Below are 22919 nucleotides of genomic sequence, written 5' to 3' on the forward strand. Positions count from 1 at the left end.
GTGAGGTAGTATTCTGCGACTTCTGTAAATCTCATGCAAAATGAATTTGGCAATTAAAGGTAGGAGGATTTCTTTTGTGGCTTATGTGAAGTAAGAGAAACATTCAGCAAAGATAAAACTTGTTTTCAAGATAGATTTCTTCTGCTGGGTGGATTTAATTATCCTGTTGAACTAACAACAGGGTCAACACTCACTTAGGGAGAGAACTCATTTATCCCAATATCCTGTCTCCAGGGATGATCAAAGGGGAATTATATAAGTAGATGATGCTTTCCACAGGTACTGCCTCCACTGGCCATCCTACTTTCCATGGAGTAAGAGGTGTTGACTAGCTGTTAAGTAGCTGAAGTTGGGAGATGAATCCTACCATAAGTATTCAGGGGAGAAATTAGAAACTTGAGGAAATATAAGCCATCTTCCCCTGCAAATGTTGTGATGGGTGTTTGAGAGAGAAGCAAACAGAATTTTTCTTCTGAAAAAGCAGAGCTCCTTTGCTAAAGTAATATAAAATCTAAATAGATTCAAACCATATCGTTATTCCAGCAATAAAAATGCACACAGACTTTGTTGCTAGAGCTCAGAATCACAGACTAGTAACTGTAAAAGGATAAAGGAAAGACAGAAAACATACTGTGAAAACACATTATTCTCTGAAAATAAATACCAGAGATTGCCAAGTGTATCTCCACCTAGCAGCATTAGCTGACTGTGTCAAGAACCTGAAAGGGGAGAAGGAGCTCTCTTGGATCTCCATAAAGTTGTATACTTTGCACAAGGAGCAGTGTGGAAGAATGTATTAAAACAGTTCTGAGAAATGGCCCCAAAATAGTTTGAGATTGCCTGCATTGGAGTGGGAGCTGTTGCAGGCAGTTAAAGGGCTGGACAAATATGTACAGGAAAAACTAAGCATGTGAAAAGGAGAACTGAAAGGTGAAACTGGAGATGATGGAAAATGGTAACTTAGTGAACGCTTCAAAACTGATATGGTCAGAAGATCAGATGCGGAAAATGACTTAAACTGGATTTAAAATGCATGAACATTCCTTAGCTTTCAGTAGCATCTCTCCAAAAGGCACTCTTCACACTCATTCTCATCTGCTATAGTGTAAAACCGCAGTTCTGGGATAGAATGCTGTACCTTTGTGCTCAAAAAAAAATTCAGAGAATTTTTTTTCGAAGATTTTATAACTTAGGTCTTATGTACATCAGTAAAAGCAGATCAAGCTATTTTTAAAATGAGATGTAAGAGTAACAATATTTTTCTTGGTAAAAAGAAAAGGGTCCACTCCAAATGAAAGGCATTTCAAATTTATTTTTGATGAGTACATCTTTGGGATCTTTGAGATACTCCAGGATACCTCTGAGTTGCGTGTGTGTTGTTCGTATTAAATACAGGCTTTCTGATAGACGTAAATTTTTTATGAGCTAACCCCCTCCACAGGATTAAAAAAAAATCAGGGAGACAACTTCAGTCAAATTATAAACCCCTCAAGCTGTGCAAAAAGAAGGTAGTGCCTGGGAAGGTTTTTGTATGCAGAGGCATAACCATAAGCCATAGTCCTTTGTTGATTTCTTCTTTTTTTATTTTTTTTTAATTTTTTTCTCTGATTGTCACTATCTGAGTTTCTAGGTTGTGGATTAATGCTTAACACTGCCCACTGTGTATTTGTGATTTGCGTTTTGTAATTAAGGGGAACAATGGGAGCCCATTGGGTCTCGTTATATATAATGGTTGGTTTAATTTGTTTCACTTCTATCTTGTTAATTGTAAATTGATCATTAAGATTTGAATTCTAATCTGTCACCAGGGTTGTGAGTATTGAAGCTAGAGCAATGATCCTGGTTTTAATCACTGATGATGAGAAACAAATTTTATAATTTTGGTACATATTGCAGTTCATATATTTTAACACTGTATTTTATGGTGTTATAAATATTGTTAAATGACTTTTAGTGTAGTTTTACTGTTTGGACTATAATGTATAAATTATATTACTGTTTTGGCAACAGTAGGCATCCAACTGTGTGAGTTTAATTGAAGTAAAGAACACACACCCGGCTGAACTATTTTTCTGCGGGTTTGGTTGACTGCAGTCAATTGCACTTCAATACCAGGAGCAGAGTGTTTGCTTAGGGTAGCCGTGTGAAGATGTGAAACAGAGTCTGTCTGAGGGATGAATCATTAAAATTACATGCAGTGGTACTCGTTGAGATAGCAGAAAATATTTTACAGCATATATTTAATGTATCTAATTGCTGTACAAGTAAATAACTGGTTTTAAGGGTAGGAAAAGACAGTGCTTAAAAAAGCCAGCCTCTGTGCTGTGAGTCCAAGTGCTGCTATGCGAAAGATGATTCAGAGGACAAAGGCAGCTTTGCCCCTTTAACATTCAAAATTCAGCTCATCCTAAAAATATCCCATGTCCGACTTTAAGTTACGACTATTTAACATTTGCTGGTTCTTTGCCTCTGTTGTCTGAATATTTTGGGTGAGCCTGCTATTTTTGTGATTTTTTTTTTTCAAGATTGTCCCAGCAGAAGTAGTAGGGGTACAAATTTAACTTGCTTCTTAACTTAGAAGTTGAGTCTTACACAGTAGATGGCTGGATCCAGAGGTATAGAAGTTTTTTCTGTTGTTACCCCCTTCAGCAATTGCTTTGAATAAAGCCCATTTGTGTTACGATGCTGAGTGAACAGAGCTATTTAGGATCATTTGTGCAGACCCTGTACTGCTCCTGGAATGACTACTCATAGTGTAAATTTGCTATCACAGTTGCAACACAGTTGTTTAGGCTTGTTACAGGTATCTTTTCATTACCCAACAATGTTGAAATTGTTTGAAAATCATGTAGAATGAACTGTTGTGTAATAAACTTTGGAAAATAATTTTGGATGAGTGGTGTGTTTAAAGCTACAGGAGAAATCTTTGTCAGACAATGATGGAAACTCTCAGTATGCATGTTGTTGGGGACCAGTATTCTCTTTTTAACACCAGTACCTGAACTTCTTAATACTGACTTCAGTAGGCATTCTACCATTCCTGTGTGCTGTCCTCTAAAATTTCAGTATCATGAAATACTTGAATCTAAATGTTCAGAATCTTAGATACTTAATTTAGAATGGTGATCGTGTAAATAGTATTTTAGCTGGAATAGATGCGGATTTTTTGCTGAGTTTTTCAACTGTAATTCCAAAAGAGATGTATTGGGAGAAGAGTACCTAAGTAACATGGTTCAAAGCATCTGGCATTTAGAGCTGTGTGTTAAGAGATTAGAGATCGTGTTACTTATGTTCTCTGGGAATTCAGTATTTTATTTAGTTTCTTCAGTGGTAATTTTCAGTAGTGTTTTGATTCCTTCAAGCACCTTCAAATGCACTGGAGATGAGCAAAGTCCCTTCAAAACTTTGAGATTTTTACCTCTTCGAAGTTGCTTCTGCTCTTTCTGTGAATCAGACAGCTACATATAAATGCAGAAAAAGAAGCAGCATCCCATGGTTGGGCAAGCCCCATGGAAATGATAAGTAATGGTATTTGCCTTGTGGGAATACTTGTAGTTGCATTTTCCTGGCGAAAAAAGGAAACCCATCCTGGTAGATGAGTTTAACTGGGCTGGTCTCTGTTACCTCAGATCTCTGGTGTGCTGCTTTGCAATGGACCTTTACTTTTATCTTCTGATTGCCTTTCTTGCATCATCAGTACAGACGAAAGACTGCATTCATCCTGTGTAATAAGAAATGTATGTTTTATTTTTTATTGCTGACATTTCACAGTTACTAGTATTTTTTTTTTTTTAAATAGAATTAGGCCTTAATTACCTCCTTATACTATCCTGCCTGCTGTTAGGAAGCTGTCCAGAAACTCATTCATCTGAGTTTGATGTGAACATCAGCGTGACTCTGATGTATTTTTCATTGACGTTCCATAATAGATCCATAACTCCATATTTAAATTATATACAGTCTTCTTCCAAAGTTGCCCTTGCTAAGTTCTTTCAGATTCACAGATGATATCCTGTATTGTTCTCCATTTAAATATGAAAAGATTATGTTGTCATTTCCAGATCTGTCTTGTCAGTGTAACAACATGTTTTTGAAGGAGTATTTATTCCCCTTGCACTTTGTTGTGTTTTTCAGAATGTCAGTTGTTGCATTCTGTAACAGCCAGGAAGGTAAAGTCTCTTCCTTCTGTATCTGCAGCATATTTAAGTTTATGATTTAAAGATATCTCTGAAGCTTTTTAACCTCAAGATCTGGAGTGGCAGATGCCATAAAACAAATTTGCCTGCTTTTGATTCTTACGTTCTGATGGTATAGCAGATTCTGACATGTTCTCATTAACCTTTTCCAAGGAGTTAAACTGTACAAGTGCATAATGTATATTTTATCACAATTTTATCTGAGATCTTTTCCTGATATTAAGAAACAGCTCATGCCTGTTTCTTCATGGGCTGATGGTTAGAGATGTAGCAAGTAACAGTCCCAGGTCATTCATGGATCTGGTGTTTCTGCTCACCCGTGAAGAATAAGAATTGCTAGAAAGTGACTAAATTTCTTAAAGGCTCTGCCAAGCGTTATGTAGATTAGAGTGTGGGTATTATTTTTGTTGTTTCTTTAGCTTTTATTAATTTTCCTCTTTTTGTGTGTGTGTGTCATGCAGTGTTTTGGGCATATCAGGGCAATAAAGTTTCTAAAACACTAGTACTATTCAGAGTTCAACCTGTGAGGTACAATTAGGGCTGAAAAAGTTTCTAGTACCCATTTTTTGAATTAGATGTTGGCCATTACCAACAAAGAACTTGGAAGGAGTTTTCAAGTGCTTAACAAGTATGGATTTACATGTATTGATGATGTCTAATAGCAGCACCTAATGTCAAATGATATGCTTGTTTAAATAAAGCTGAAATTAGCATAGCCAACCTATGACTGAGTAATTGACGTATTTACCAGACACACTGCAGCTTCATGTTCTTCCATTTTAAGAATATTTGAAGTAGTTTCTTGTTTCTGTAAGTTCTACTAATAGCCTTTTTATGCATTATATATAATGTATGGAATTTTATAAATGCTGAAGCCACATATTGATGGCACACTGCAGGATGAAATCTGACAACATCCATCATCACTGTGCTTTACTTCTGTAGATCTCAAGTCAACCAGCTTAGTCAGGAAAAAGAGTATCTTCATGGCAGATTGGAGAAGGTGCAGAAACGGAATGATGAATTGGACCAACAGTGTATCCAGCATGGGAGAATGCATGAGAGGATGAAGTCAAGGTAGGAGGTCCTGTTAATCTGTTAGCAGGTGGTATGTTATACTGTACCTGTTAGGCTGTAAACATAAAAATGACACTAAATTGATTGAAAGTAATGGTCTTGCTTTATGAAAATGACCACCCTTCCCCCCACCCCTTCAAGCATTCTGTCAAGTTTTTTTTATAACATCTTTTGCTTGTGCCATTTTGGATAAATAAAAGGAAAGCTTGAACAACACAGTCTTCCAAAGAATTTAAGCCTAGTACATATGTGTGTGGGCTGCTTCGGCTGTTCTCTGTTCTAACTTGGATGAATTGTCTTACCATAAAAAAAAAATGAGGAGGGAAGGGAGGGCTGAGAAGGAGAAGAGGAGGTTATTCAGTAGTGTGAAGGTAGATTACAGATGTGGATTCTGTAATGCCATGTAATGTCTTGTTTTTTTTTTTCATATTACCAAATTATGTTTCTTGGTAATATTTAAACTTATATAAACAAGAAAATCTTGTTGAAGGTCTTAGTATCCAGAGAGCTATTCATTGCTTCCAGATACCTCTAGCCTTCTCTAAGGATACTGACTTCTTGGGAGTAACTGATAGCAGCTAGAGTGAAATATTTCCTCCGATATACGTTGACTGTTCTGGACAGTCTCCAGACTACCTTGTGCTGTGATTTGTGTTAGATAGTCTTAAAGATCACTCTGGAGACTTTTCTTCTTGGTACCAAAAGAATCCTGTGCCTTTTCACTCTGTTTTCCAGTCTGTATTTAAAGGGTCATTGAAGTGAGCTGAGACGTGGCTGGGGAGGTGGGAGAAGTAGTGAAATGGCATTTCTGCAAGTCCAGCCAAGCTAGCTATTTCTTTCTTGTCAGTACTGAAAGTCAAGGTGCAGTTTAAGCTCATTTGGGCTAGCTGGTACTGACAGAACAAAAGTTAGTGGTCTGTTTTTGAGTACCTGACAAGAACATAGCTTGCACTGAATCTGCCAGTCCTGTTCGTTCACTCCATTCCAACTATGGGCTCTGTCTATCTATATTATACTGTTTCTTGCAAGCTCTCTTTGTTCTCTTTTCAGTCTCCCAGGTCCCCTTCCTTTCCTTTTCAGATTTTTCTGTCTGAGCCTCATCTTTTGTAACCCAGAATTGCTGTAATTTTTTATAGCTCAGAGAACAAAGAAACTCAAAATATCTATGTGATTGTCTCCCATCTATGTGACTGCATAATTTTTCCATTGATCTTACCTCCCCTTTGTTTTCTTCTGGTGGATTCTTCACATTTGGGCAACACACACTGAGGAGTCAATTTTACTTTTAGCGGGGAAAAAAGTTCAATCTTTTTTTTTCTTTTTCCCTCACTGTTCCCCTATGCATTAGTATCCCCTATGCATTAGCATTAGTATCTAGGTGAATTTCTGTGTAAGTTTTTAGGAGAGCCTTTCCTTTTGGTAAGAACCAAACAGACGCAGTGGAAAATGTTTCTCATTCTCTGCTGCAGCAGCAGTGACTATACAGTAGAAAAGATTGAAAGCATTAATCCAGAACAGAAAAGTGGTTTGAAAGCAGAGTGGCCATGCTGCAGGCAGTGCCCTACCTTCTGCTGCTGTTTTGATAACGGCAAGGAGAGAAAACAGCATAGTGATAGTATTGTCACATTAAATATTTTAGAATATTTAAATGTGGCAGAGATTATTGAGCATTCAAATCATGGCCAGTAACAGCATTTTAAGAGAGGGCTCTTCTAACATATTTTTAATTATGATTTTACACTGCATTTATTTAAAATCCAGGTAATTAATGACAAAGCTGTTATTATAAACTGCTTTAAAAATTCAGTGTAATCTGCTTTTAGTTTCCATGTCAAAACTGTAATGGATTCTTAGTTGCCAACTGCTATAAATTGGCTATGAACTATTCTTTTCTAAGTGAAGAGAAACAGCAAGTATAACTTCTACAAAAAATTTCACACTTATGTCTTTATAAGTTGCAGGACTTCCACCGAATAAAAAACAGCAGTTTTTCTTTTCTGATTTTGGAAACAGAGATCTATCAGTGTTATTTAGCAAAACAGAGAAGAAGAAATAATGTGTTTTTCCTCAGATTTCCATCCACCACTCAGGTACAAATAAGCACAACGCATTATTAAGGCTGCTTATTGCATGGATATGTTTTCCCTTTTTATGCAGCCACCAGTACCCTTGGTCTCCTTGCAAGGCAACAATGTGCAACAATGTGAAGTGGGTTCCTCCCTGATTTTCTTTCTGTTTTTATTCTGCCTCTCTTTAGTTTCTTGTAGCAAAATTATTTTGACTTAATCTTGAACTTAGTATTGCATTTGATTAATAAGAAATGGTAGCATTGTAGTTAAGAAGTCCATCACTACTTGTGTACTGCTGTGAAAATGCAGTGGGCCCTGGTGTAACTGTTTTGTGGCAAGAGCAAGATCTAATTGTTTGATTGGAGAATGTATTTTGGAGCAGCAGTTTGATAGTTGCAATAACTGCACTGCTGAAAATGAACAGAATAACTTTTTTTTTTGCCATTCCTATCTTTCTGTCTGGCTATATGCTCTACATGAGTGTTGTATGAAATGTTGTAAGTGGCTTTCAAAACAAAAGGTTGCTTTAAACTGCAGTCTTTAAAGATTATTTCAAATCAGTCTTTTCACAGTAATGCAAATATCCATCCCTTTCAGTGTTTTTTCTTAGTGAAACACAACATTAAAAGAAGTAGACATCCAACTAAATGATTTTAGATGGTGATTTCTTTGGCTATGTAAAATATCTCAAAAGTATTAGGTAGCATGACATAAGGCTGTACCTGTGGAAGTGAGGTGATCCGTGTTGGTGCCTTCACAGGTGTGAGTGTTGGAGAAATAAAATCTTTGGTGTGGCAAAGAGCGTATTGCGATCAGTTTTCTACTTGAAAGCAAATTTTATGATTAAATTGTTCAAATTCTGTAGATAAGTGTTCATAGCAGAAATTAGCAGATAGAAGGGAGAATGGAATTTTGAAGGCCCAAATGGTGTATGTAATGTGGGATTGTTATCTTCAAGGAGCAGAAGAAAATCACAAGCAATCAATTTCCGTTTTTAAAGATGAACCAATTATGCCTTTGTATCAAAGAGCAAGAAAGAGTACATGGACTATATGTTGTATGAAGTGTAAAGCTTTTTTGAAACATTATTAATGAAACATAATTTGGAAGCTTATGATTGGATGTTTTCAAACTAATTTTCAAACTAAGATCTGTAGGTGGAATCCGGGGACTGTAAGTTTTCTCTGGAATTCCTATTTGGTGATTAGAGCTGGTATTTTTTCCTCTTTTGTGTGTGATCACTGTTTGATCGACATGACATTAGCAATCCATGTTACACAGATTTAACTGGGGCTTTTAGTCATGGTACTTTGGGAGAGGCAGTAGTGTTGTGTGTATTTCAACTGTATTTTTGGGAGCTGAAGTTAAAAAGAAGAGCCTACAGGACTGGCAGTTTGGGGCAGATGTGTGTCTATTCCTCAGGCATCAGTGGTTGTAAGTTAACTATAAAAATGTTACAACCATCTGTGTAACAAGACGGCAGAGATCTGCTCTTGCCTGTTACTATAAATAAGAAGGAGATTTGTTTGACTTCATAGACATTGGATTTATAAAGACTCTATGTGTCAAATTGTAACTATGTGCCATGTTGCTGAGATGCGTCTGCAGCCAACTACCTGGGGTGTCTTCCCCTTCAGAGATTGTAGTGGAGTGCAGCGACTGTGCAGAAATGTCTGAATTCCACAGTGTGTGACAAACTATATTTGTTTTCCATCTATGGGGAAATGCATGATTCTTACGGATAAGCTTATCTGTAAGAGTAGCTAAAATGGATTCTTAAGTGGACCACTATAGGAGTTAAGAGATAAACGATGCTCAGATTGACAGTAATTTGAACGTTTTTTCCACCATTAATTTTCTTGTTGCTGTTACTAAGCAAAGTGTGAGAGATCTCATATGCATGAGAGAACACATATATATGAGAATTGAGACACAAATTGAGAATATACCAGCCATTTCAAGTAGCTGAAATCATAATTGCTGGCTTGCTGTCACACAGCGGAATAGAAATTTGGAGTTTCTTTGGTAAATCTCCAGTGAAACACTTGAATAATTTTTTTTCTTGATAATTGAATGTATTAACTTGAATTACATATTTTACATTTCCTTCCTAAGTTGTAGAATTATAGTTCATGTGTTGTTTTTTCTGTTTGTTTTGTTTCTCTATAAATGTTGATGAGTAGAAAAACTCAGTTTTGACCGTTGCTTAAAGGCTTTTTATTTTCCCAATCCAGTGGAACAATTGTTACCTTAGTCTTTATAGCCTAAGCATCTGTTTTGAAATGCAATTACTGCATTAAAAGTGCATTAAATTGCAGCTTTTTAATTTAAAAGGCATTAATGTTTATACTGAGAATAGTGAAAAACTCTCAGCTCTATTCAGAATTTGGGATTATCATTGTTAATTAATTTTTTTATTGCTATGTAATATGCTCACATTTTAGTTTGTAAAATGTACTGGAGAATTACTATTAAAAATAATCAACAAATGTTGCGTATATGCATGCGCACACACACACGTGGGTATGTGTATATATATATATAAAACAAATGACATCAAAATCTGAAAATGTATTTTTCTTTTGTTTAATATCTTTGGATGTTTTAACACAGTACATATGATCTCCATCCCTCTTCTTTTCCTGTTCACTGTCTTTTTCCTTCTCCTTATTTTAAGTAGGTGTGTATATGTATCATATACACGTATATATTATTTGTAGTTTTATATGTATACTCTACATATTAATATTCCCATTCTAAATAGGTAACAGCTTGTATAAGATCACCTAAACTCCTGAATATTGTTTTTAAAGACTTATTTTCCAAGTGCTTGGATAGCACACGCATAAAGGAAAACTTAAATTAGTTGTTAGAAAACCTGAAAATGTACACCTAGAATAAAATATAGTCTTCAGAAGATGCTACAAAATAGTGCACAAGTTACCTTTCTTGATAAATAAATGACAAGTAGACGGAAATATCGCACACAATTTTCAGGCAGAAGGGAATAATGTTCTGTAAGATCTATTCTCGGTCACTGCATTCTGTATTATTCTACTCCAGCTATCGCTGAATATATGCATTTGATGTATGTTATATATTTGATATATACATGTACACATATAATAATTTCTCCATTAAACTTCTCCATTAAAGTTCTCCATGGCACTCCATTAAACTCCATTGTGAGGCCCCACAGCTCCAATTAGGTCATTTCCAGCACCACTGTTTATTTGTGGTCAGCTTGTACCTATTTGACATCCAAAATTTGTGTAGGTAATCCTTTTGTTTTATTGTATTTGCATTGTATTTATAGACAATGGTTGTATCCATTCAGTCTACTTCTGAATAATAACTGAAGCCTTTCTCTTTTGTTCTTTTTGCAGTAAGCTTTCCCTCTCCCTGTGTTTTCTGGCTGTTGATCTTTTAATATGGGTGATCAGAACCATTGGCAGGGCATTGTACAAGGGCATTTGTGTGTCTTGGGTAGTAGAATTAATATATTTACTGTACATTCCTTGAGTGACAGATCCTATGGTCACATTTGCCTTTCTTATAGCTGCTTAATACTGACAGTTGGTAATCCATCTCTATCCAAAAAATGCATCCAGGACCTCTTTCTCCCAAGTAAATACAAATTATTAGCAAAGACTTTTTTGCTGTGAACTAAAAATCCACCAAGCCTGCAGTGTAAGGTTTTGTACCATCAAATTTCCTTCCATTTTTGCTGTCCCATTCTTCTGAGTAATGTTTGTTTCTGTGCAGTATTCCAGACCTTGTCTAAGCTCATGACGTCTTAAATTTATAAGCCTACTGTCACTTCTTGTGCTAAATCATAATTATAGATATTCCAAAATCAGCTTAAACTCAACTAGGAGAATCTTTCTTATCCTTCCTCACCATCAGTTGTTCCATCATATGTGCTCTTTATTTTAGTCAAGTAGTTACTGACAAGGATTAGATGCTTAGTTAACAATTGTTGATGTGGCATGATATTTAAAATGTTTTGGTTTTTTAAGTTAATGTAGGTAAGATATATTTATCTTAAACTGTCAGAGAAATTAGGATTGACGTGACAGAATCTTCATGGTTTAATCTTATGTTTCTGTTTCCTTGTTTTCCATTTACCTTCATGTCCTTATGTATTCTTTTTCCTTCATTGTTTGTTGTAGGCTTTTCAGACATTTGAAGTCACATTAACAGGCCAGTAGTTATTGAATTACTTTTTTTTAAGGATTAATTAATGCTACTTAGGTTTTGATCACTTGGCATGAAATCTGTGTAGAGGGAAAAATTACAGTGTATCTGTGTTCCCTTTGCATGTGTAACACACTGGTAACAGGTGGCCACCACAGTTTCATTGTTTCAGAAACTGGAGCACAATATTTGGGAAGGAGATGCTTCAGGGGATCTTTGAGGCATGGGGGCTGCCTATGCCTCAAAGACAATCTAGAGGTAAAAATAGCTCGCTTCTCTGTTGAACAGCTATCAGCATTGACTAGCATCTCTTCTGTTAGGAGTCTGATAATTGTCCACTGCTGAGGATATCTTCAACTTGACTGCTTTGATGTTCTCAGCCTTCTCCAAAGCAGACATGAGGATAGTTCTTATACATGCCTTCAGCTTCTGAGAGTCAAAGCCTTCAGCTCGCTAATAGTAAGCTTGTGCTCTTGTCTACCAGGAATGTAAAAAGCCCTGAAATGTGTGACATAAAACAGCACAACATAAGGTTCCAGGCTGTTCTTGTTACTTTCTGTTGTCAGCACAGTTGCTGGGTTTCAAATTTAAATGTTAATTTAGCATTAACAAAGAATTCTTGATTCTCTCCTCTGAAATGGAGGTGGATAAAGGTAATGTCTTTAGCAGCCCAGTGCAGACTCTGCTTGCTATGGCAAGATCTAGAAATGCTTGGCCCCATGCAGAGCATCGCATTGTTGCTGAATAAGGCATGCATTGCAATTTTATGCGTGGACTTCAAGTGAAAAAACAACTATATTCTCCCTTTTTTTCAGTTGGAGGTTACTTCTGGTGATACTTCTGGTATGCAGTCCTTGTTTTGTTAATCCAGCAATTACTTTAGCCACCACATCTTTCCTTTGAATATTTTGTCTTCAGTGACTGGTAGTAACCTTTCTGGTCAATGACAGTAGTAATGGACCAGTCAGTCGATCAAATTGCACCCTTGCCAGTGGGTTCATAAAAACATTATTGTTTAATGGCAAGAAACAGCACCAAAATGCATCACACATCATATAAAGCATCTGCTGAAACGTATCCAGAGCTACAGAATAAAGGTTTCTACCCAGGATAATAGCCTTCCCACTATAGTATACACTCTGAAGAACAATTCTTCCCATGTTTCTCTTAGAGGTATTCATATCTTTAGCAAGTCTTGATTCTTTACACCATCTAAAAATTAAATTGCTGAAATCTCTGACTAATTATGGTCACCTTATTTTCTTCCATATTATGTTGCATCTCCATTTTCAAAATTCATTCTTCTGTACCATATTTCTTGTGATATGTCAGAACATTAAAAAATGTGTATTTGCGAGTAACCGCTGTGAGACTAACATTATGAACTATCCAGCAAATGTCTAGTTGGAATATTTAAAAGTATTTGGAATCTTTCTTTTGGGCCTGAAGTGAACTCATTGTACTAGCAAAATCTATCAACCTATTTGGCAAACTCCTTTCAGCAGTAGCAGAATTTCTTCTGATTTTGATCTCTGTAAATGATGTATAACTAAGATTTTCAGGCTAAGACTAAAATCTTCTGTTCCCATGTAATGGGGAGCTGAAAATGAAGATAGATGAATAACATTTTAAAAACTTTGCAAGCATATCATGAAAATTTACCAGTGCCGTAATAAAATCCCGGCACCTACCTGCTTTGAAGGTTGGTGTTGTAAGGAGACCAAGAATTAATGATAGTTTATGTTCCTAATATAATAAGTGAGTCGATTTTTGCTAGGCTGTTGGAACACAGCTTTTTCGTAGTAACTTCAGCACTGGCATTACTTGCATTCAGATTTCTGATTTGATTAAAGCCAAGGTTGCTGGACACTTCCAAGTCTCCACATGAAAAAGGTTCTCTTAGTGGCGTGGCTGAAATTAAAATAAACTTTCCTCTGCTTATGTGAAGTGGAGTAATCCTTCTGAGTACTACAATAGCACTTCCAACACTAGGAGGGATTTAATCTTAGTTTCAACTACGTGATCTTTCTTCCCCTATTCTTTCTTCCTCTTCCCCTTTCTCCCATCCAGTGAGAAGAGCTTGTCTGTAAAATCACACCATACTTGGACAATTGCACAGAATAAATATTTGGAGACATCTTAGAAACAGTCTGGCTTTAACATTTACCGTCACGAAGGATATTGTAATACACTGTGCCTTTTCACACGTTAGATGATGCAAATACTTGTGCTTCTCAAATCAATTTTTTGAATACAGTGGAGAAACACGTTGAACAGACGTATGTGTCTCCTTGGGAAAAGGTTTTCAAAGGCTGGGCTGAAACGGAATTTCTTCATTGGCTTTCTGTAATGTTAACCCATGTCAAAAATCTACAGGAAATGTGTTTAACATTTTGTGCTTTTTAAATTTCCATTTTTAATAGCAAGACAACACTCCAGGCAGTGCATTTCTGGGGATTATTGCATTTCTTGGGTGGCTGAAGTCACTCACCATTCAGCCTTGTGCCTCTCAACACACCCAAGGCAAGCTGTAATCCCCAGCAAGGCACTGCTTGTCTTATCTTATTGCTTAATTATTATACCTATTTAATGCTGCTTAGAACATTGTCAGCTGTCGAGAAAAGGTAATTATCACTAGTCAAATGAAAAACACTTTTTTGGCTGCCTTACGGATACACATTTTACTGGTACCTTGATACATAATGAAGCCTGATAGCAAAACTTTTGCTTGTCTCTTCTTCAAGCCACAGCTGTTTCCCTGCTAAATTCATCCCATCTGTCTCCCCTTCCGTAAGGCTGTAGGCAGTATAGCATAAGTACAGAAGCAGTTCAGTGCTATTTTGGATAAACATAGCTGAAATTTGAATCTTTGCCATTTGCAATGCATACATTTTGTTTTACTGCTGTAAAGAGAGCTGTCAAAATAAAAACTACATGGATAATTTACTGAAATGCAGTCAAATAAAATGATGATCAAAGGAGAAAAATGAATTTATAGCATAGGGTCACTCTTACTTTTAAGGTCTATTGTGAACAGTGTAATTGTTGACCTCTCGACATTTTTGGGTTCAGAGAAATTGGTAGTGAATACGAAAGGGAGAAAACTCTGAATTGGAGCATAGCATGAAGAAATCCAGGTTTCATGCCAAAAAGGCTAATTGTAACAGGCAGTTGTTTGCGATAGTGCTATGTTCCTTTCACTGCATTACTGTGCGCTCCGTTTCTTGTCTCAGAGAAGAGTGTATTTCGTCAGCACTGCATCTATATGACTGGCAAACACTTATGAGCATTTGTAGGAGAAACTGAAATCTTGTCCTAGATCAACCTAGATGTGCATTTGAGATAATTCCACAAATTCTGAAAGTTAATTACCAAGGGCTACTACTTACAAATTCATAGGTAAAGGTGAACAAAGCTATTTTTGTCCTAACCTTGAAAAAATAAAGATAAGTGATCTTAATGGACAATTAAAAAACAGTCTAATTGTTACAAGCAGGAGGTTCTTTCTTTTTTTAAAAAAAAGAAAAACAAAACACTTTTGGGTGATGAGTACCACAGAAATGCTGTGTTTTTTAGTGTTCTGTGTTAGGATAGAGAAGGGAGAAAAGGTTTTAAATCATTAGATTCTTCTTTTTTTTTCTTTTTTTTTTCAGGACTATTTTCAAACTGTATCAAAGAAAAAAAGCTTTTTGTAATATTACAAAAGCTACTGCTACATGAAAAGCTGGCACAATAGTCTTCTCATAAATATATGTAATACACTATTACTAGAACCTATACTGCATTGCTCCTTATGTTTATAGGAATGTTGGAATTTCTCGTAATAAACACTACATTCAAATACATTCAAAGATCATGAAATATTACATTTATTTTGTTCAGTAATATGAATGTAATGAGGGATGTTTCGTTTGGGAGAGGGCGTGTCAGTGTTTAGTTCTCCCATAACTAATCCAGGAGCTGGTAAGACAGCTGCTGCACCGGAGCTAGTACCCTCATGTTTCAGCCTAAAGGAAAAAAGACTGCCATTTCTGATTCTTCATGGACTCCACTACAGTAGTATGCTTAGTACTTTCTTTGTGAATCATGTTCAGAGAAACGATGTCACTTTTAGATTGCAGAAGCTGTGCTATGAAGACTTGCAGTGTGTGAAAGCCGATGCTAAAAGCTGTTAACTCTGGGTTATTGTTTATTTTGCATTTGTTTATCTTGCTGGTGTATTTATAAGAGCTGCCTGAGTCTGCTAGCTGAATGGGAATGTAGCCAACTTTTACCTTATGAACATACCTGCTGGAGAAAGTTGTTGCAGGAACGCAAAGATTAAGAAACAAAAGGAGGCTGCAGAGTGTTATGCTTGTGGAATGACATCTCCCCATCCTACCTCCTTTCAGGCTTTACTAATAAAGTAGTTTTATGAGCTTCTCTGAACAATTATTAGGTTACCCAGATGTTGTAGTAAACATCCTGGTATGAACACCATCTTGGAGCAATTGCTTTTATTGTAAAAATACTGTAAATGTTATTGTGCTATTCTTGAAAGTCCTACTAAGACCTGTGCTTACCTTTCAAAATAGTGATATGGCTTCCTTACCCAGTTTTGTATGCAACTGTGTTGATCATGTGCAGAAAAAGGGGAGTGTTTAACCTTTGACAGAAGATGCATGTGCACCAGCTTAATGATGTCTTACTTATGACTTTTGCTTACATACTGAAAATTGTTAGTTTCTCTTAGAATCATTTAGATAGCCTCTGTAAGTTCATAATGAAGGCTTGCACATTCTTGCATAGAGTCTGACAGATCCACTGCATTTTTTCCAGTGTTTCAAAGCCACAAATGTCTAAATAAAACTGTTTTTTTGTAGGGTTATTACCTTCATTTGGTAGGTATCCAAATGAGAATTAGAGAAGGAGGGAGTGGGCAAGGTCAAGAGCAAAACAAGTCACAGTACTGTAGTCTTCTTTTCTATGTGCAAAGAATCAAGAAAGCTGTCAATCTTACACTTTCAATGTCCTTACTGTCACTTATTTATTTATTTGTTATACTACCTTAGCCTATGTATGTGCATTTATTGGTGATGTGATCAAAAATCCAAGATTATTCCAGGTGATCATTTACCTATATAAGCATGCTCCCACTGTTGAGTCTATTTGTAGTGAATCTCAGTCTACTGTGAAAACTTCACATTCTGCAAATAGATCAAATCTAACATTTCAAATATTCATCTGTTGTTGCTTGGCCATCGGCTTTTATTAAGTCTTTTTCTGCTCACGTGTTTTTAGATCAGCCAGAAGTTCATGTATTCCACTCTTTCTTTCTGTAAGGTAGTGTAAGGACAAGGAAAAGGAAGGAGTGGGTCGGAGGTGGTCATGTCCAAAATCAAAAAGTATTTCTTGATCTGAAAAAATTACTTTTGTGATGTAGACAGAAAGGAAAAATCTCTACTTAAAACTTACTTCTATCTTTTCTGCCTTGTGAGTTATATCATGAAAAGTGATAATTGAAGTCCAAAGCAGTATAATCTTTGCTGAATATTGCTACTTTTCACATAGCTGTCTGCTTTCATTTTCAATCGTATCTATTCTGGCAAAATTTTAGGCTGGTAAATTAGTGCTTGTATGTTCTGATTACATATAATTTACAAGATCCACTGTTTGAAAGTTGTTTTTAATGGGAACGTGACAGTAACTGAACAATACATTCTACCTTTATAGTATGTGATTTTTTTTCTACTTTTTGCCTGGGTTCTTCCAAACAATAACTATTTAAGTCCTTGCTAAACTAAAGTCTTTTGTAGCATTCGTGCAATTTTTGGATGTGTGTTGTTAATAGAAAGAAAAGCTTACCTTAAATTGTTGTGTTAAAATGCTTTATGCTTAATTGCCCTCTGAAGTGTCAGTGGACTCAGTACATTTCTAGTCCACTTGAACCTCACTGGATTTACAGAAGAAACACAAAACAAAGTTTTCAATGACAGGACTATTTACACAAAATCAGAGATAGAATTAATTATGGTAAAAAGCAGAACTGATTAGAGTCCTGACAGTTAAATTCATTAACAGAAGCTTTCACTTCTGTTTGAGCAGCGTTGCAAAGTAAATGAACGAGCCTTCCCATGCTACTTCCAATAATCAGTGCAGGTTGCTGGAAGCAACTGAATTCATTCAGACCTGCAATAAATGCAGTGTAGAAGTATTAGAGCATAACTGCAGACTAGGGTTACCTGACATGTTAGTGTTATTTGTATGAAGATACCATGTTAAAATGTCTGTCCTACTAAATTTTTTTCTCTCCTATTAATTTCTGTTCATCTTTTCAAATATTACATTTGGGAATTCTTACGTTTGTAATCTTTATGGGAAGGAATTTTTTTCCCTAATGAATTATTGACTGAATTAGTGATTTTCTGCATCAGATTGGAAGGTACTGTTACAGTTAGTAATGTTTACATCAATAAATGTAAATTCAAATTAAATCTACTATTTAAATAGCATAATGGAAACACATGGTGCTTTGTAGTCATGTAATTAAAGAAGATCTGTGCCCCCAGGAGTTTATGATCTAAAGATCAAACCCAGTTTGGCATGCAACAGACCTCTGCTAAGTATCAGTGTACAGTGTGGGGATTTCATCCTGCGTCTGTTCCAGTGTAAGTTTTATCTCACCCAGACTGATGCAGTATTGTTTGGTAATACATAAGTAATGTTTGTGATACTTTGTGCAGTGGCAGTAAACTCTTAGCACAGAAAACCATGGTGATTTAACTGCAGCACTGTGGATGCTATTAGTTTATTTAGGAAATAAAATTAAATCTCCGTCTTCTATGTCTTCTGTGTCTTCTCTAACACTGACTAGCCATGCTTTTTACTTTTTTCCTCCTCCAGTTGTGAAAGTAATTTTGTATGAAACTGCAGTTGGGTTAAATTATTCACTCATCCTGGGGCAATAGCCTTCTTCACTTTCCAGCTGAGCCAACTGCAAATGTGGGAAACAGACCAACCTCCTATTCCACCATTGCCTTAAATAATGTGATGGTTTGGAAATGATGATGAAGACAACTGGGTTTTTCATGGGTGAAATGGTAGTATCATAAGCAGAAAGCTTTGTTTGCTATTTGTAGTGTTGTTTTCTTCCTTCCAAAACCCTGTACTCAGAAACCAGAGATGCTGCTTTTAGTTAAAAAGGAAAAAAAAATCAGGCCTTTTTGTCCTTTGAAAAATCTTTGAAAAAGCTTGAATTACAGGCTGAAAAAGACCATCAAAGTCCTGGGCTCACTCAAAACTTGGAAAAGTTGCCTTAACTGGGTATGGTAGGTCATCTGGTGTAAATTCTCTTTATCCTTCATGATATGCTACGAATGAGGTTGATTGTAAATAGATAGGTTGTTATTTTCAAATGTGATGGCTCTGGAATTCTTCCAGTTATCATCCTAATTAGGACCTTGAATTAAAAAGGGGATTTTTCATTTCTTTGGCATGTGTGGAACTAAATGAAGACCTGTCTGTGAAACCTGTGACTCCTAGCTTGCTGTAAATTGTTAAACCCCTTTGTCTCTGATGACTTAAGTGATTTCAGTGGTGACTTAACTGCAAAATAGTTGGGCAGCTCCAAACAACTTTTGTCTTCATTCTCCTTGCTTGAATATTTTTCCCTAAGTAAAAGTAAAGGTTTTTTGTTTTTGCAGTAGTGCACTACAACTGTGATACTGTAACTGTTACCAAAAAAAAAAAAAAAAAAATCATTTGAGATTGCTGAGTACTTAATTTTTTTGAGCACAAGTTCTTCATCTGAGTCTACATCCAAATAAATAGGTCCCAGACACAGTGCTACATGAGCAGTCATGTTGAGCACTCCTTTGTACAGTGCGGAGTCCAATGTGTCTGCTGAAGATAAAAAGCAATCAGGAGGAAGAAGTGGAAAATAAACCTTACTAAGTTAGTTCTGTCATGTAAAGGTTCGTGTGAAGCCACATACCATATAACCCCAAGGGTCATTTTACTCAGAAAGCTGCATTTTAGCTGAAATGGAAATGTAGGGGAAATCCAATATTTAATATGCTGTCCAAGCTTACCTTAAGAAAAAAACACACAGGAAAGGAGGTCAAAGGCAAAGGTTGCTCCTATCACTAAGGATACCTTTATAATTTCAGTGCTTTGGGTGTAAGGAAATAAGAATAAGGAAAAAGTAAAATATTTCCTAAGAAGATGTAGTATTGTTTGTCTTAAAGCATAACAAAACAAAACAAAAAAAGAACAGAACAAAAACAAGTAAAAAAAAAAACCTACAGAAGTCTTGTGGAATTAGATAATAATTCTGACATCAGGCAGCTAAATAACAGACTCTGATGTGGAAAACTGTCCCAGATTCCAACATTCCTTTCAGATGACATTAGAAAACAAGGTAGACTTAGCATGAGAAATAGATTCTGTATATGAAGAGATTGCTTTTGTTAGGCCCATATGTGAACCATATATCCAGATTCTCTCTACATCCGCTCACATGTCTTGCTGTCAGCATCTGAAGAGAGGTCCCCAAATGTTCAAATGTACCTTTCAGATCAGAGTTTAATTTTAGAAGGCTATCTTAATTATCTTATCCATATTAATTTTTGTCATAAGAGTGCTGTGATGGTGGTGGAGACATCACAAGGCACGTAAAATTTCAGAACTCAGAATGTTGTAGAATGTTGCTGGAGTAAATGGATGTGCACCGTTCAGTGATAGATCATAATAGACGAATATAGTAAGTTGTGCATATATAAGATGCATGTCATTATTGAATAAGTAATAATTCACAGGAGAGTGTATTGTTCATGCACTTTTGATGTTACAAAACGTGGAGGCTGAACACTGGCACAGTCTGTGTGTGTAGGATGAGGGGAAGGGTGTTTCCAGAGCTGAGAACTGCAGAAATTTGGAATTTCAGTACTGCAGATCTGAAAATGAAAAATATTCTGTAATATTTTTGTAATTTCTCTATTTTCTTTAATCTTGCATTGAAATAGTTTGAATAGCATGAGGAAATGTTAGTAGAAGTCTTTCAGGTGCCTTATTGAATACTTAATTTCTGTGAGATACGTTTTCTTACTGTATTCTTAAAATTAAATACGCAGTCACTATCCCATCTAGAAATGATACCAAAACAGGAATTGTGAAACAAAAGATGTCAGTTAGAAGTGTTGTCATTTTTTTGCTGTAGTGGCTCTATGCTTTCTGTTTTGTTAATGGGTGTGTTAAGGGAAAAAACCTCATTCCCTTGCTAACATCTGCACTTCCTTATGCAGGACTTTTCAAATTAAAAGGACTTTGCTTTCAATCCCCTGTTTTTCTTTGTCTCGAGGAAAGAGGGATATTGTGTTATTTCTTCAAATTAGTGCAGTGCCTAATGGAACTGAGTAGATGATTTACAATCATTACTTTAATGATATCAGACGTTTCAGGTTTACCTAGAGTATAAATACCTCAAGCATTAAAAGTATTTCTATGATCTTGAGTATTCCGTGCAATAAGAACTGTCTTTTCTTCAAAACCAAACAAATAAATAAACACCTTGTTTTGCATTTGTAGCTATGTCACTGTGATATTAGTAAATTAAAGAGAGCCAGGTGTTCTTGAATGGTCCAAACTGCAATCCAGTGAACTCACTGGCACTTTTGATCAGAGATCACTGAGGGTGAGCATTTTATGAAGCAGTGTAGTTAGTCTCCAGAAACAGAGAAGCTCGTGACAGACACTGCACTTTCATAATTTCCCACCGTTTGTCAAGAGAAAGAATGTATCACAGAAAAGCATTTACATTCTTTCTGTAATGGTCAGTATGCAGTGAGTTTTGGCGAAGATGCCCATGGTCTCATTCACCTGTTCTGAAACAAGAAGATATAGCAGGTATACAAAATTCACCTTCCTTCTCCTGCCAATATCTAAATTATGTGCTTTGCCTCCTATTGCAGTGGTCATGAGCAATGCCCACTGTAATCCATAAATTCTGAAATATTTAATCCAAAGCATGATATATTTCATCCAAAGTGTAATCCAGGGGACCACTCTTGGCCAGTCCTGTTGTTTCTGAAATTCAGTTTCAGATGTTTATATGGGCTTCTAGCGAAGGGCGGATGTACTGAAACTCTCCGGTGAGGAACTGGAATGGGATGTGAGAATCTATGTGACAGTGCTCCAAGCACAGCATCTTCTGGAGCTTCTGTCACAGCTGATGTTCAGAGAGATGCTGAACTTGGTTAGAGATGATGGGTTTTGTCTATCAGTTCAGAGGAGATCCTGCTGATTTGATTATTCCTTTGGTATTCAAAGCAACCAAGTAGAGAAAAATAGGTATTTTGACCTACTAAGTACTGACTGGTTTACTGAGAATCTTTCAGGAAAATACAGAGGAAAATTTGTCTGCAGCCTTTCGCCAGGGGAAATAAGGGATGTTAATGGATACATTTTGTTTGGGCCGAAATTTTCTCTGACATCTCCCAGAGTCCTCAAAGAAGGGTGGTGCAGGTGGCTCTGCCTGGTCCTTAAGATCTGAAATAAAAGGCGATTAATGGTCAGGTTACATCATTAATGTATGCTAAACAAACTAGGTTGGAAAGATGTTCATCTAAGAGGCTTGAGGATTGGACTTGTTTTTTTTCCAGATTTTGTGGGGTTTTGTGTGTGTTGTGTGTGTTTGGTTTGGGGTGTTGGTTGTGTTTTTTGACATTTAAGTAGTTCCGTAATTTCTAAATTCTGGAGAGTATTATAATGTTAAGTCGTAGTTATTTATGAACATTTCTTATTACAGTTATTTATTATGGTCAGTAAACTAACTCTTATGACATCTTAACTGAGCTAAATTGCTGCATCATTGAATACATTGCCATAGTTTAGAGTTTGAATTTCAAGTGTGTTTTGAACTTCTGTCATCTTTTTCTCAAGGAAAAAGGAAAATAATAGAATTATGGGAGCAGAAGGTGTCCTTTTTGTTTTGTTGTTTTTGTTGTGCTTTTTTTTTAAAGTAAACTATTCAAGGCAGATTTGATGAAATGTAGAATTACCTTGAGACACAGAAAAAAAGGAGAATAAATACGAACCGTACAATAAATAGCTTAGAAGTTGAATGTTATGTCCTCAGAAACACTCTTTTGGACTTTTCTGTGAGGGTGGGCCCTTGCCTCTCCTTCTTTCATTTATTTCTAACGTTATGTGGTCAAACACAAGTGTTCTTGTGTTGTAAGGAAAGCTGTCTCTGTTCAGGCAGTGAGATGCTCTGTGCTCAGTATAATGGGGAGTTGATATGGGGAGACTACTGGGAGCAAATCCATACATAGTTTCTATTTTAGCAAAACGCTAAAATGTACACATGTGCTTTGTGTTCCTTATGCTGTGTACTTTGTCTCTC

At 36.2% G+C, this 22919-nt stretch overlaps 1 protein-coding gene across 5 annotated transcripts in view; it reads left to right on the plus strand.

The window, feature by feature from the left end:
- Nucleotides 1-22919, plus strand: part of SDCCAG8 (SHH signaling and ciliogenesis regulator SDCCAG8) — a 100493-nt gene that overhangs the window by 59682 nt on the left and 17892 nt on the right. For all 5 annotated transcript variants that reach the window (XM_048937582.1, XM_048937584.1, XM_048937585.1 and 2 more), the window contains one exon: nt 5142-5273. In XM_048937582.1, coding sequence (XP_048793539.1) covers nt 5142-5273 — 132 coding nt within the window. The remainder of the gene's footprint in view (nt 1-5141; nt 5274-22919) is intronic.

This window comes from Lagopus muta, chromosome 2 (assembly GCF_023343835.1).
Source record: "Lagopus muta isolate bLagMut1 chromosome 2, bLagMut1 primary, whole genome shotgun sequence".
NCBI classification, from domain to species: Eukaryota; Metazoa; Chordata; class Aves; order Galliformes; family Phasianidae; genus Lagopus; species Lagopus muta.